This window comes from Cupressus sempervirens, chromosome 11 (genome assembly GCF_028749045.1).
Source record: "Cupressus sempervirens isolate cs-2001-9-10 chromosome 11, ASM2874904v1, whole genome shotgun sequence".
In the NCBI taxonomy this organism is placed as follows: Eukaryota; Viridiplantae; Streptophyta; class Pinopsida; order Cupressales; family Cupressaceae; genus Cupressus; species Cupressus sempervirens.
This window is the reverse complement of record NC_143128.1, coordinates 585,282,684-585,299,716: the sequence shown is the minus strand read 5'-3', so window position 1 is coordinate 585,299,716 and position 17,033 is coordinate 585,282,684. Positions and strand designations below refer to the sequence as shown.

Here is a 17,033-nt window from a genome sequence, read left to right as displayed (position 1 = left end):
ATTGTTTGAGAGCCAGCAGAGCTCATTACACACTATTGGGTTCGGGATGAGATATTTTTTGTGAAGTCATATTTATTGCAATTCTAATGACACTTAATGCATATTAAATTCACTTATAATTATTATTATGCTTTATATTATAAAGCAATGTCTAAGTGAAAAGTGTCATGGAGAAGCAAGGTTGCACAAAGGCATTATAAATATGGCTTCATTTGGAAAGAAAGGCATCTTGATTATTATATTGAATTTCTTGAGCACTTAGCTGAGGGTTTTCTACTAAATTCTAAGATTGTGATCTGAGATTGCGTTGGCAATTGCATTGTACAATTGGCTATTTCTCCTACTATATTTATTGTGCCTAAGGAGTTGTTGTTGTTTCATTGGTTGCTTAAGAATTGAATTACCTGTTGTTGAATCGGAGGATCTTGTTGTGCATCGAGCCTGATGGGATTGACAATTCAGCATTATTAATAAAGAAAATTGCTCTCCTTACACATAGCAAACATGGCTGCATTTAGAGTTGGGCAGCAGACAAAATTGGTTGCACATTGATTTCCCAGACCTAACGTTAACCATTTAGGGAGCCTGCATTAAATTTGGAAGGCTTGCATTTGATTTCCAAGGCCCAACGTTGGTAATTTGGGCTGTGAATTTGTCCAAAGAAAGCTGCGATTTTATTACCGCATTGGTGGCAATATTTCAGTGGAACATGGCCAATTAAGAGGTCACATGGGAGCCGCAAAAGTGTCTATCCAGCCTGTGTGAGAATTGGACCATACTAGAGGCTTGCGATTGGCATCATAATTTTGAGGATTTCAAGAAGTTTTTGGCAAATTGCACATTCCCAAGTTTAATAATTAATTTATATGTAATTGCAGAACTATTCATTTCTTTCAATAATTCAAGTTGGGTTTGGTTAGCACTTTCTCTATTTAGCATTTGTTTTCAGTGTTTGTCTTAAGCATTATTATATTTCAAAAAATCCAAAACAAACATATATTTCAAAAATCATAAAATAATTAGACAAACGTCAAAATACAAAAAAATCAGTTTGCGTATCAGCATTACAGTTTGAGACTAGTTTGGGTCTTTACGGTACTAATACAAACCTTCAAAGTCAATTATCAAAGATTAAGGAGCTTGGGCTTTTTTGAGGGGTTTCAAATAATATACTACACAATATATTACATATATAAATATGCTTGCAATCATAAATTTATTAAGATTGATGACCTAATTGCACATTATTTACATGTAATACTATATGCAATATATTAATAAAAATTAACAGAAAGAGAAAAATAAAACAAAACATACTTAGAGCTTGAAGCCATGTTGTTTTTAATCAAACACATGGTTAAATTTTGTTGGGGGCTGATGTTAACTTCACTTAAGTGAGATTAATAACAACAAAACCATTGCCTTTAGTGTGAATCACTTGGAATGTTGTATAAGATCTACATCCCAATTTTTATTTTCCCTTGCTACACTTCATTCTCATTGGTGCTGATCAGGATAATTTTTGTCCCTTTCCAATGCTTTATTCACATTGAAAATGTTTGTTTTTGGCACTATTCACTTGATACTAATGAAGATCGTGAGGCAATTAAAGATTACCAAATACTTCAAACATTGCACCACTGTCCTCCTTTTCCTTTTTCCCTAAGAAAAATTGCATTAAATGAACACAGACCTTTTTCTTAACATTTTATATTTAGTGAAGCCACCTTATATATGCACCAAAATCTTTATCTATATCCTAAAGGAAGATTGAAGTGACCATCCTTTTATAAAAGTGTACTTAAAGCAGTTCTTGTAATCACTAGCCAATATACCCTTTCTCTCGTTCCAAGACCAAGTTACCTTTTGTTAGGAAATTACTAGAATAATGCAATCATAAACAACATGCAAAGTTGTAAGTTGAAATATTGGACCATGATACAATAGCTTATTATGTTAAAATAATGGATGGGTTATTAAACAGGGATCATAAATTATCTATATATACAAGTATACACAAGAATGTTTCTATAACGAACAAAGAGAGATAACTAGAAACATTCTGAATAAAGAAAGAGAAATTTTATGTATTGAACAGAGAGCAAACCATTAGAAATAGAAGTAAATCTATGGAAGGGAGAGACAAAAATAGAGAGATTTAACTTTAATACCCTTCCTTAATGGTCAATCTAAATTCAAAAAAGCCATTGCAAGGGAATCTGCTCTGTATATTCTGCACTATAAAGGCCACGAATTTGCAGAAAAGCAGGCTCACAAAAAAATGTCAAATGCAAGCCCAAATATGCCATAAAGCCAATCATTTTTGTAATGTCCCCTTTCTAGGATGACAGAAATTTGTTCATGCATTCACCTACTACTAGAGTTCTCATAGGCCAATAGAGTGTGTAGGGGACTCATATAGGGCATATAGACCCAAACATGATCTTTTCAGGCTGGTTTGGACGGTCAACAACAGGTTTCTAAAATTTAGTAGGGATCCCTAATTTTTAGGGACTGATTGGGAGTTGTCTAGGAGGCTTCCAAAGACCAATGGGGACATTTTGGAGACATTGGATGCATCTCCTAATTTTTAGGAAGAACCCCGACTTCACTGACACACTCTGAAGATGCACACAGCAAAGGAGATTCATTAGTACTCAGTCTCAGAGTGACAGACTCAATCTCCTACTTTTTAGGAGGCAGTTCCTTGATTGTAGGAGGAGATTCCTACCTTTTAAGAGGTTGTGACATTTTCCAGAGTTGAAGTTCTATGAGATCACCCCCTGATCTCAATTTCAAGAGATTTGGGTGTGTTCCCTATTTTTTACGACTATCCCTAGATTTGAGGGTGAGACTTCCAGTTGGCTCAGGTTGTCCAGCATCAGTCATAGGCAGGTGACAAACTCAATTCTATGTTTTGGAGGTGTTTGGGTTGTTCTTTGGCTACTTGGGAAATCTTTTAATATTCTCCTAAGCTAGCATTTTAATAATTTAAATAAGGCTAAGTGTTTAGCCATTTTGGAGTAATAAAGAGTTTTGTGACTGCATCTAGATCGATTTTCTTACATGTGATAGCTCGTTGGAAAGAGCTCAGTCTCTATTATTTGATTATCACTTACCAGGACCTATTTGATGCTTGGAGCTATTTGTCATTAATAAAGTAATGATTTCTTATGCATACAATTTGATCAAGGCAGGGGATTGATTTCTATTATTGCAGTCACACTTTGCAGGCAATGAATTTTTACGGAAGGCGTCCACTTTGGTTCAGCCCGTTGTTTCTTTATAGCAGCTCATGTGAGGAATTCTGTAGTGTTTATTTGCAGCAAACTAGAGTTGTTTTATTGCAGTAGCTTGAGCTTTATCATTTGAACTTGTTTGGTTGTAGCTGGTTCTCATCTTCAGCTAGTATCAACCTTGTTTGAAGTACATCTGTATTGGTACTATTTTCAAATAAATCAGACTCTGCTGGTACGGTTTTGGAACCATTTCCAAATTAGTATTTATTGTTGCATATGATTTCTATCACTTCTATTTTATCAAATACTGTTATTTATTCATTGTAATACCTATATTTTGTAAAATACAAAAAGAAACAACATTGTTCTGCAACTTCTATCTAGCTCTATAAGATCAAAGAAAAATCTACAGGAAAATATAATTTATATAATTAAACATGATAGCAGCAGCAGTGCAAATATCAATTTGGGATATTTCAGTTTTTTAGAGGAAGTTGTTTGAGTGGGTAGGGTAAAGGTAGATGATGCACAAGTTGCAAACAAAAAGTTGCCCAGAGAAAAAATTATATATATAGAAACCCTAGACAAATTTTACAAAATATCCCTGCACACAAGTTTTTGAACAGACCAAGACAAAGGATGTTGAAAATCTTGAGTCTAAGATTTCATGAAGAAATTAAAAAATTTTAAAATTTATTTTGAAAAATAACTTAGAAAATTTCAATAATAAAATCATTATTTTTCGAAAAAATAACTCTAATACCATTTAATGGTAAAATAATAAATGTGTTATTAAATAGAGATCATAAATGATCTATAAATACAAGTATACACATGAAAGTTTCTATAACGAGTAGAGAGAGAGAGAGAGAGAGATATGGTTTATTTGATGTTGAAGCCATATCAGACATAGCTGCATTTAGAGTTGGGCAGCATACAAAATTGGTTGCACACTGATTTCTCAGACCTAATGTTAACCATTCAGGGAGCATGCATTAAATTTGGAAGGCTTGCATTTGATTCCCAAGGCCCAGCGTTGGTAATTTGGGCTATGAATTTATCCAGACAAAGCTGCAATTTTATTCTACTGCATTAGCGGCAGTATTTTGGTGGATCGTGGTCACTTGGGAGGTCACTTGGGAGCAGCAAAAGTGTTTATCCAGCCTGTGTGAGAATTGGACCAGACTGGAGGCTTGCGATTGGCATCATAATACGAAAGGTTTGCCCAAGTCACAATAGTGAAAGAGCAAAAAATACACATATGCTAACACGTGTAAACACAAAAGAGAAACTTTTGCTCATAAAAAACAACACGATTTTCACTTGATTTAAAATCCTCTATGGATCTAAATGCAAGCTTGAGCAAAAGAATGGTTTCACAAACAAACATAGAGAGTCATCAAGAAAAAATGCAGAAACACAAAGTCATCCTTAGCGTGCATGTTGTCACATGCACATACAATGGTTGAAAATTTCAATACATGGCTGAAAAAATTACAGAACACAAAAAAATCTAAACAAGAAAGAAAAATGCCCAAACTAGCGACAAAAACAAAAACAAAATTTTGCACTAGAAACCCTTGAAATGTATAAAGAGGCAAGCCAAAAAAATTTGCAGAATATAAATGGCTTTTTTAAAAAGGGAAGAACCATTTCTCAAAACACCGTTGGCAAACCATGCAAAACCCTAAGACATCTCGTAAGGGAGTCAAACCCAAACCAACTCCCACTCTGTTAGAATGTGAAACTAAATGAAACATAGGCAATTACATAATTATTATTGGGAAATGATGAATCATTTATAATCAATTACAATGAAGAAATTTCTAAAAGATGAATCATTTATAATCAATTACAATGAAGAAATTTCTAAAACAAACTACTGACCAGTGAAAACCAAAATAGAAGTATTCTATTCTAACCAGACTAAATGAAACCTACACTAACGAAAAATATTATTGACCATTGATTATATATAAACAAAATTATAATTTCTAATAACTTACGGAGAGCTCAAAAAATCTTCAAATCTATAATTCACAAAATATGCCAATAACCCCAAAATGGTTGCAATGTCTAGGCGTACCTACAAAACAATGGAAAAAATTAGAATTATCATGTATTTGGTCATCTGTTTATTCTACTAGAAGCAAAGTGTTTAACTACTTTGTTTTAAATATACCATGAGATTAAAGGTGAATGACGAAGGATTTCACTATAAATGTAATTGACTTGGGAATAATCTTGCCTTTTTAATCTAACTGCAATAGAGCTGAAAAAGAGTATGTAACTAGATCGTAGAAGATGTGTAGAATATTTCTCAAAAAAATTATATCGTTGCTCAACATAATAAATGATTTTTGTAATTATATCATATGGAAGGTGCTTTCTATAGATGGCAATGCCCTACAACTCTAAAGAATGGAATTTGCAAGGAAGGTTATTTGCTTACAATTAGAATAGTTCACAAAGTGCAAGATGACTACAAAAATTGCTTATGAAATAGCCAACCAATGTTTTGAACCATATTTTCAATTTTAGTTTCTATTTGTTTCTTATTAGCAAATCTTCTTCATATTTGACATTTTAAATGTTTATAAGTCTTCTAGATGTGCTTCAAAATAATTAGCAAGAAGTACAAACACTTTTTAAAAATAAAAAATATGCAAGAGTGGCATCAACATTGCTTACTAATTGTCCTATTTCTTCTTTAAAGGATAAAACAATTTGCTCTTTAAAAGCATGCCCATGCATTCGAAACAAAAAAAGATTGTATCAAAGGAATACCATCAAACCAAATTGGTTCTAATCCAAAGCAATTGATGCCCGAAACAGGATGCTTTCAGACCAATTGCTCCATGTAACATGATATTCAAAAGTATTTCCATAGTAACAACTTCCAAATGAGACAACTCCTTTATACCATTATATCAATTGCCACTCTGACTTTTTCTCTAGGATGCAGTTGTTATCAATCAGGATTGCACCTTTAGCAAGATGAAATATCTAGCCATCCTGTTGAAACATGGAAACTCTCTCGGGTGGTGGGTTGTCCTAAAACGAGAGATGAATCTCCGGAAGCTAGGCTGGTTCCTATATAATGATCACCTAAAACTTTAATTGTATGCGGGAAAAGAAGTGAATGAAAATAGCGGATACTAAACCTAAATGAGGTGATACACCAATAACTTGCATTCAACTTCAATTTAATTAACACCAATTACCCAAGATACAAATGATTCACAATACCCAGACAAGCATGTAACTACAAAAAATGATTCTATGCAAGGACCTAGAATCTTTTGCTTTGAAAGGAAAACCTAAGTTTTACCAGTTTTCTGCAAAAGAATAAGGACACAAACAAAGACCTGCAATTACAAGTATTGAGATTCTAACATGCAATAAGGAATATAGCTTTAATGGACAAACACAATATAAAAGCAAAGAACCCACAATATTGCACAACAATCAATGAGAAGGATGAATCTGTATAATCAAATGCTGAAAAATCTCTGCTACAAAGTGCTCTTACAATCAACTCAAAATTTGTAATGTGCAAAAACTCTGAGCCAACAAGAAGATTTCTCATAATGAGGCGAATGTACAATAAATAAAGCTCAAAGCCCTAACTCGGATATCAAAAATATGCATAGAAAAAATGAGTCAAAATTGATCCAACCTGTGAAGAAACCCCTGAATATTGTCCTCAAACACCTGTCCCATTGATAGCCAATCTAAAAAATCGCCTCTATCTCCTCAAAAGCATGCACAAAACCCTAGGTCGGATCTCAAAATCAACAAAAAAATATAGCATGTGAAATTGCTCAAAAATATTATGCAAAATATGCATAAAAGAGGCTCCCAAAGTGAACATGCAAAACTGGTCTTAAATGCTCAATAATATGCCAAAAGAGGCCCATTCAGTGACTTCATCGAGGGATAGAGAAGCCCTATGGTGGTCATAAAAGAAATTGGCATCTATGTGCACCACACTCTGCCCTAAAGATGTTGTGGTTGCTGCCACGATTGACTCTTGAAGCCCTATGCCTATTACTATTACGTCAAGCGTCCCCGGTTTGATCTTTGGAAATTCCTAGGCATCTGCCATCTTTTTTGCGTTCTTCTCTATTCAATGCAGATAGCAATTCTTACAAGAAGCAAATTCAATGCTTCTTCAATATTTTCTTGATGGAGACATGGAGAAGCAATCTATAAGTAAAGCATCAAAAATTTCAACATTTTTGCCCCTAAAGTTATCCCATTTTGAACCTCAAATTTTTTTCATTTCAATTCATATGTGATCCTCCTCATTTTTGGCATATTGGAATTAAAATGGGATTTGAAGCAATTCCACCTATTTAGATGAAAAAACAATCGTGGATTTGAGGGTAAATGGGGATACCAAATTCTACTTTTTTCCAATTCCAATTCTGATTTTGCACACCCAAATAGCAGTAGTTCCCAAATGACATAAATGTTGAGGCATATTTAATGAACAATTCATGAGCGATTAAACAGATGAAAGAATACAATGAAAATTTGGTGAATAAGGGGTAAAATTGTTGAGAAACAACCTGGACTAGAAATAAATATGGAATCTGAGTCCTAGATTTCACAAACTATTTAACAAAAAATGCTCATGGTACATATCACTTACATGACATGGATGATGCAAAAGCATCCAAGTTCTCAAGCAATATTGCATCACCTAAAACCAAAATAAGGTTATTTGAGAAATTTTAGTTTTTGTGCCTTTTTGTGATGTCTCCAATAAATGGTAAGTGATTTAAGTAAATTAATTTATTAAGTGGTTCCAAATTTAAATAATATCATATGAACTACTTTAATTAATTAATTTTAATTATATAAAATAATAAAAGTAATTAAAAATGTCAGCCTGACCCTTCAAGAAACTTCCTAGAACTCTTTATAAGGTTGCGGTTGGCATTGCACAAAGTCGTCATGGGATTATCTTTCCTTATGTATTGACAATTCCAATTTGAATCAAGTTTGTGTTTTCAATTTTGGAGGTGCAAGACCCTACCTATTCTATAATTGCAGTTTCGGTGGTTAGCGGCCACCCTAGTCTATCGTGACGATATTTTCTAGTGTACCCAAATGTAGAATTTGTGAAGTCTCTCTTGGAGACAAATTTGTATTGTTGAACTTCATCAAAAATATATCTCACATTTGGAACTACAATATCCTATTATTTTTCATTCATGCATGTATTTGTGATATTGTTTGGTTAAGCAAGTTTATCTATGCATAGTGATGAAATTAGAGGAGTAAGACATGTTCCTTTCGCTACTATGCAAGTGAATGCAAAGACCACACTAAGGATTGCCTGTGTGAAGAGTTAGTCATAAGGTAGTCTTGTGTTTGACCATACAAGTAGAGGGGTGAGTAGAAAAGAGTTGTATGGGCATTTGACCTGTGAGCGTGACTAGGAAGATATAGACATCTCCTAATATTGCAGCTCTCTGTATAAGTTTCATGCGGTTGCTTAGTCATACAAGGTAGAACAAGGAGTACGAAAAAATGTTTGTATGAGTGTGAGGAAGTTGCATATGGTGACTAGTCTGCACATTAAAGGTAAAGCGTGTGGGTGGTGTGTGATGTGTGAACAATGTGTGTGAGGTGTGCAGAGTATGTATGGGTGGCGTAGAGCGGATGTAGTGTGCGGAATGCGTATGGTTGGCATTCGAAGTGCAAAGTGTGTGCAAGTGGCATACGTTGTGTAGAGTGTGTGAGGTGTGTGGAATGTGTGTGGGTTGTGTATGATATGTGGAGTCCATGTGAGTGGCATACGATGTGCTAAGTGTATGCAAGAGTGAAGTGCATGTAGATGGCATGTAGTATGCATGGGACAATGGACATCTTAACTAGTATGGTGGACATGTGGCATTGAATATGGTGGAAGTGTCCATAGCATTGAGGTGTGTTATTTGGTACATCACACTTTTAGATGGAATGACATGTTTGACTGAATTAATGAGATGTTACAGCGAATTTTAATTTTTTAAAGGACCATGTCATATTAGATATATCATAGAAATCATAGTGTACATATTCATAGTGCTTGGTTGGCTAACAATGAATGTGAAATTAAAAGCTAGCCCACTAAAATTAAACAGAACGATGCCTTTTAAAGGGAAACGTACAAATCTTGAATTAAGAGTTCACACAAGCTATAAAAATCGAGCTAAAAAATAAAACAACTAAATAATAAAAACTAAAGTTCTAAATGACCACGAACATAATTAAATATAGCTAATGAACTATCAAAATATTCTCATACCCTCTCTTAATGGTCATTGTACTAACTACCCGACATATTACATGAAAATAAATTGCTCATCAAAAAGAAAAGAAGGTTGTAGCCTTCATCACTTCAAAATGCTCTGTGACATGAGCATGTTCTTGCTTCTGAGACCTTCCTTGATTGGAATTCTAAGCAGCCAACTTCTTTCTGAAGAACCTTTGGATATGACCAAGTCCACCATAATAATGACATATGAATTTTTGATTGCGACCCTCCTGTAATTTGCATTGTCCTTTCTACTGACTGGACTTGCCTTTGCCATTGTCTATAATGTCTCTGTTTTTGGCAAGTCTATGTAGTTGGAGTTAGCTCATCGTAGTGACCCTCATGAGCTGGCAAGGTGATTTGGGGGTCCTAGTTGTGGACTTACAATTTTTAGTAAGTCTATTTTTGGCAATTTCTATTTTTAGCAAAGCAGTGGGTGGCTCTAGCAGTTGGTTGTCACCTACAAAGAATGAGGTCAATAATTGCATTTGCTCTACTTTATTAATTAATTATTAAAGTTGCATTACTATAGTAATATTTATGTTATTATAATAATATTTATGTTATTACAATAATGACATTAGAGATATTTCTAAAAACTGTATTGGAAAGTTTTTAGTGTCGAGTTCTTTTGAGTTTTTTTGGGAATCTTCCACAATTTATGAAGTGGAGTTCTTTAGGAAACTTTGGCCAACAAAGGATTATAAATAGGAGTTCATTTCATTGGGAAAAGTATGCTTGGATATTTATTTGTTTTTGTGCCTTTGTGGCTTTCTAAGGTTCTGAAATTATTGCCCTTACTGTGGTATAAGGCATCCAGAAATTATTCTGATAATTCCATTGCAAATTGTGTTGTTGTATACAATTTGCTCAAGTCCGCCTACTGTATTAATGTGGCTGAGGAGTGATTGATAGCCAAAGAACTCTAATTGCATTGGAAATTAGTCATCGAATTGCACTTGTGAATTCTGATTGGAAGAGATTGGCGAAAATTTTGAAGGGTTGCATACCTACAGGCAGCGTCTGGTTATAGAAAGCATCAAAGTGTATTCTTGAGAGGTGGCATTTCAACTTTGAGTCTACAGACTTCATCACAAGGGCCTGCGATCACATACTCCCAACCTTGCGATTTGATTTGGCACCTGCGGTTACCATTTAGGGGCCCACGTTGGCTATCCAAGATACTACTGCACACGGTCTATATTTGCTCATTCTGATCTGTATTTAGCATTAGGAAGGTTTTTGATTTGATGTGAAGAGTTGATAATAGATCACAGGCTGCAAATCTATTTTAGAAGAGGCAACGGTTGTATCAAGGAAAGTGAGTTTCAAAATTCCCAAGTAGATAGACAAATTCAGATTGGGGTTTGGTTCGGATCTTTACAGAGCATTGGGTTTGACATTTCAGATCTCCTGCTCATTTAATAAATATTGGCATTATAAGATGCAAGTTGTTTTTTGTGCACAGGTTGTAGTTGTTCATAGGGTTTAATTGTTACTTTGTTTGGATGATTTATGCAAATACTTGTTAAAATTAGTTTAAGAAGATTAATTTGGAAAATTTCCATTGCCCAACCAATCTCAAAATCATTCATTAAGAATGCTAGTTGTGGAAATCCTTTTCACTTATGTCTGTGTTGTGATCAATATTAAGAAAGAACTTACATTCAGCAGTTGAGTCGAGTTGGATTCATTTCATTGTCCTTAGCAAGAAATGCATGCTCCACACGAGTTAATTCAATGTTGTTCCCAACCAGTTGTCTCAACTCTCCACTAGTCTTGTTGTAGAAGTTTGTCGCGAAGATTGGAAAATGTTAGTGCAACATTCATAGAGATAATCATATGATCTAGGCAAACTCTTCAACATAATGTGACCATATCTTCTTTCATCTTGCAACCAATAGCCTCCAACAAGTCATGTATATCCTTGATCTTCATAATATGTTATTGCAATGACATCTTCTCATCCATCATAATCGAAAATAACATGTTCTTCAAAAATAAAACCCAACTCTTATCAAATATCTCATGAAGATCCTTCAAATGATCCTATATCTCTTTAGTTCTTTTCCTGAAAGGTACTTGATGGAGTTGATAATGTGTGACTAAAAGCTTTATCAACATGACAACTTCTCAGTTATGTTCTCCCATTTTTCTCGATCTCACGAAGTCTAAGTAGGACTTGTTTCCTTACCCAAATCTATCTTATCAATGCAGCGGTAATAAAAAATAGAAAGCATACATTATTTCCAGGTCTTGTTATACTTTTTGTTGAAACACTACCTCCCTTCCAACATGATATGAGTCAATGATGCAAATATCCTTCATGTGTTCCACTAAGATAAAAAAAAATTTAAAAATTTATTAATCTATCAAACAGTCGTCAATGATAATCTACCATGAATTCTTAGCCACCAAAAACCCTAGCTGCAAAAAGACTAGAAACCACAGATTAAAAATCATGTTGCTAGATCCTCTAGACGAAAAACTGCAAAAAATCTTTTTCCAAAAACTAGAGAAAACCCTAATTACAAAAATCCAAAACTTAAGTTTTAGGGTTTTTTAAAAAATAATAATAATATGGCCCTTGCAACCTATGAAAAACACTTTTCCTAAAGACCAAAAAATCCTAAACACAATTTGAAAATTCAGAATTGGTGCCTAAGAAGTTACAAATGCAAAGAAGGGCCAAGAAAAATGCCAGTTGCCAAGAAAAAATAAACTAAGTTATAAAACTCCCACATGAACAGAAGAAAATGGTGCCCGAAAATAGGATCAAATACCACAAAAAAACAAGTTGGAGCCATCACAAAGTGCAAAAAACATGTGGGTTAAAAAAACTACCTAGAAACCAGGTCACATAAATGGTTTGCAGACCCATGCATCTACAACTGTACTAAAAAAATATCACCAAAAATTACGTGAGTAGATGGAAAATTGGGGCAATTACAGGAAAAAACAAGCCAAAAAATTCTTGCAATTTTCAGTCGCATTTGCAAAGTTGTTTTCCGTAGGCCACAAGCCACGAATCTCCAAGCAACTATTATCTCCAAAGCAAAAAGAACGAGCATAGAGACCACTAGAAACTCCCATGAGTTTGCAATAAACCCTAGACAAGTTTGGAGTAAACAAAAAAAATGGTGAAAAAGACCAAAAGAAATTTGCCCAAAAAAATTAATTGCTCTGATACCATGTGAAATTAGAAACCAATTCACTAAAATTAAACAAAACAATGTCTTTTAAAAGACAATGGTACAAAGCTCGACCTGAGAGTTCACGAGAGCTCTAAACCTAGAGCTTGAGGATAAAACAATAAAATAATAAAAACTAAAGTTCTAAATGACCATTAGCAAAACTATATATAGCTAATAAATTGTAACTAATGAGGTTACAATTTTCAAGAGCCCAAATCGCTAGCCCATGCACTACTTTATTGTGTTGTAATGTCCCCATTTTAGCAGGTTCCTATAGCCAAGACTAGTCAATTCATCATTGCGACCCTCGTGAGATAGCAGTTTTATTTGAGGGTCTTTGTGGTGGAATTGCTATTTTTAGTAAGTCAATTTGGGGTTATCACTATTTTCAGCAATACAATGGAGGCGCAGGTGGTTGGACTTCATCAGCAGTTGATTGGGTAAATAAATGGAGTTCATATAATAATTTATTAATGAATCATTAATAATGAGAGACATTATCTTATTTCATGTTATAATTTTAGTGTAAATGATAAACCTCTTAAGTGAGAGGTGTATTCGAGAAGCTGTATTGCCTTTTGTGCTATAAATATGACTCCAAGAAGAGGACCAATCTGTCGCCATTTGCTTATTGTTTTTTAAATATTTTCTTCCTAATGAGGGTTTGGAGTTGAAGAATTTTGAGGACTGATTCCTCTCTTCTAAGGACTTTGAGCTATTGCAATAAATGGTGAATTGTGTGCAAGTCTGGTTCTTAATTGTGCATTCAATTTATTGCTGCTGTATAGTAAACTGAATAGGGAATTCAATCTGATTTTGACATCAACATTGAGGATACAAGTCTGCAAGTATTTCTGCAATCTAGTCTGTGATTACTGTGTTTTGGAAGGTGAATGTGTGCTGCAAGTTGGCATCAATTATACCTGCAAATTAGCGTTGGTTTTTATCTGCTATTCCTACCAAGTTGGGTGGCGATTTTTTAGTGTCGGTGTGGTGACTGGGCACCCAAATTCTCCTGTCGCAACTGTCATTCTTGGACGCCAATATTGTCATTTCCTTGCTACACGAACCCACACATTTGGGCATGGGATTTAGAGGTAATCCAGGCCTTTTCCTGGCAGGCCACACTTGGCATTCCTTGTGGTAATTGGCCCTCAACCTGGGCGTTGTTAGTGAGTTGGAGATTGAATGTGGTCTTCTTAAATGACTGCTGCAAATTGAATTTTCACAGCATATACAAGGTCTTTTCAATTCCATTGTAATTTCTAAATTGTTGAACGATACATGGCAAAATCATATTTGCGGGAACTTGGCATTGATAGAAATGGATTATTCTAGTATTTAATTCAGTACTTCAGAAGTCCTTTAAAATTCAAAAAAATCATATATCTCAAAAAAAAACAAAAAGCACATACCTTCCAGCATTGCTAGTGTGAGCCAGCAGGGCTCTTACAATGGTATTAGAGCGAGTTGTTGCTAACCTGCAATGAATTGGGGTTCAACAAGGCACATAGATTCATTCTTGCAAGATGCTACACCAGCAGAGGTCGTAATTCTCCACTTAGTGATGGAGAGCTTGAGATTTAGTTTGACAGCATAGTGTAAAGGGGTGCTAGTGGTTCTCATGGATCAAGTGGGTACAACTTAGAGATGTTGGCATTGATTTTGACATTAACAGAGAGGCCAAGGAGACTTTTGTCGTTGGTAAAAATTGTGTATCGGCCGACAGGTCCCTTCGGAAAGGAAATTGTGTATCAACCGACGGGTCCCTTCGGTAGAAATTGTGTATCAGCCGACGGGTCCCTTCGGAAAGGAAATTGTGTATCAGCCGACGGGTCCCTTCAGAAAGGAAATTGTGTATCAGCCAACGGATCCCTTCGGAAAGGTTTTTATGTAACGACATGTATGTGGCCGACGGACTCCTTCGGGAAAGTTCTTCGGAAAGTATTTATAACCCCTTCGGGAAGCATTGTATTCATCTGAATATCATATGAGATCATATCTAACCATGAAAGTATAATGTACTGTTGATATATGCGAATAATAATAAGAGTTCTGCTGTTTGCTGTTCGGTGTTCGTGTCTATTGTGTGCGTTGCTTAATTAATCCATACGGTAAACATTTGGCGCCGTTGCCGGGGAACGAACCCGGGTCACCCGCGTGACACGCGGGAATACTCACCACTATACTACCAAAGGCACTGAGAGTAGGTGTTGGCCGTGAGGCTGTCTTGGTGGATGCGTAGAGAGCTCGGGAGGAGCTGATCATCCAGTTGGAGGCACTGCAGCGACACTTGGCTCAAGGTTCCGAGGAGTTGGAAGCAAAGGAAGCAGCACAGGTGGCTATCAAGGTCAGCTTGAGGAGTCAGTATTGTGTTAGCAAAGGCTATAGATGCAACGGGATGAATGTGAAAGTAATATGGCAGATCAATATTGTTGTATTAGTTGTTTGAGTTTTGTTCTGTAGTCGTCAGGAGACGACTTTTCTTTTTTGGGGGGGATGATGTCGTCGGCAGAAATTGTGTATCGGCCGAAAGGTCCCTTCGGAAAGGAAATTGTGTATCAGCCAACGGGTCCCTTCGGTAGAAATTGTGTATCAGCCGACGGGTCCCTTCGGAAAGGAAATTGTGTATCAGCCGACGGGTCCCTTCAAAAAGGAAATTGTGTATCAGCCGACAGATCCCTTCGGAAAGGTTTTTATGTAACGACATGTATGTGGCCGACGGACTCCTTCGAGAAAGTTCTTCGGAAAGTATTTATAACCCCTTCGGGAAACATTGTATTCATCTGAATATCATATGAGATCATATCTAACCATGAAAGTATAATGTACTATTGATATATGCGAATAATAATAAGAGTTCTGTTTTTTTTTGTTCAGTGTTCGTGTCTATTGTGTGTGTTGCTTAATTAATCCATACGGTAAACAACTTTAAGAGACCTTGTTGAAGGTCAACATCATGTTGTCGATGTGCTGCAGCAGCCATCTGACATATTGCAGCTCATTGCACTTCCCAGAGGTCGGAGTAGGAAGAGGTACGAGGAGTGATTTTATCAGTTTACACAGGTCTTGGGTTGGTGACAGGTCTAGAGTTGGCAACACGATTAGAGTTGAGGACTGGATTAGAGCTGTGGACCGGATCAGAGTTGATGATAAGGTCGACAGGATAGGATACACCAATGTTTACTATAGGTCACAGTAGCATAATTTTTTGAGAACTCAAGTTGACGTGGTTAGTATTGAGACTAAGCCCTCACCATTTGTAGATGATGTCATGGCTCACTATGCAGAGTGGGATGCTCTACTGCAAGTCATGAAGCACAATCTAAACTTAACCAAATTCCTCACACAGAAGTGGGAGCACACGAGAGGTAGGCCTGTACCTGAGAGACAAAGGCCTAGACAAACAGATTTGCATGACGCAGACAACAAGATGACCTTAGCACACTTTGATGGTAGTTGCACGGTTACACCATGAGCCTGGGTTCATAAGATCGATATGTACTTAGCATTACGTCCCATGACTAAGGAGAAAACAATAAGATTTGTTATGCTTCACTTAGATAGAGTAGCTCATGATTGGTGGTACCATGGGCTAGTATCTTTGCATTATTATCATGCAGTTTCCTATTACGAGTTTGTTGACACAGACGAGTAGCCTTGAGGCCTTTATCAGTGAGTTCCAATGGCTACCTGTGATGGTCTATGATATTTCTAAGCGGAGGAGAGTTATGTTCTATATTTAGGGATTTGTTGAGCCACTTAAAGGATGAGTTACTCTTTGGACCCACCTACTTTATCAGAGGCAATGAAGAAGGCTAGAAATCTTGAATCATCCACACCTTGAGACAAGTTTTCTTCGAAGCCCCTAAGAGAGAAGATAAATCTGATTCAAAGCATCCTATGGCAGCCCCCTTAGATCAAGAAACTTTGAATGATTTAAGGACAAAAATGCTAAGTTACCGGATTCGGACCTTGGAGCTCAGGTCCGAGTCCGGATTCGAGCCCGGGTCCGCGACGAGTCTGTGCAGGGTCTACATTTTGCCCTGTGGGTCCGCCCGGGTCTGTACGGGAGGACCCACAGGGAAAAATGTGGACCCGAGTGAATCCAAGCGGACCCGCGGCAGGTGGGACCAAAAAGTGGCCCAAAAAAGTATTAAAATTATGTTTTTTTTTTTTTTTGCCAAACCCTAAAGTATGGCCTATTAGATGAATTTCATTCATCTAATCTCTCATTTGCTTTGTCATTTTGCTCTCTCATTTTGGTGTGGCCATTTTGCAAGTTTGAAG

The 17,033-nt window shown here is 36.0% G+C and overlaps 1 protein-coding gene across 3 annotated transcripts in view; it reads right to left on the bottom strand.

Annotated features, from left to right (window-relative positions):
- Positions 1 to 17,033, bottom strand: part of LOC149531008 (DUF3754 family protein, putative (DUF3754)) — a 272,285-nt gene that overhangs the window by 121,834 nt on the left and 133,418 nt on the right. For all 3 annotated transcript variants that reach the window (XM_089809608.1, XM_089809609.1, XM_089809610.1), the window contains one exon: positions 5,246 to 5,325. In XM_089809608.1, coding sequence (XP_089665734.1) covers positions 5,246 to 5,325 — 80 coding nt within the window. The remainder of the gene's footprint in view (positions 1 to 5,245; positions 5,326 to 17,033) is intronic.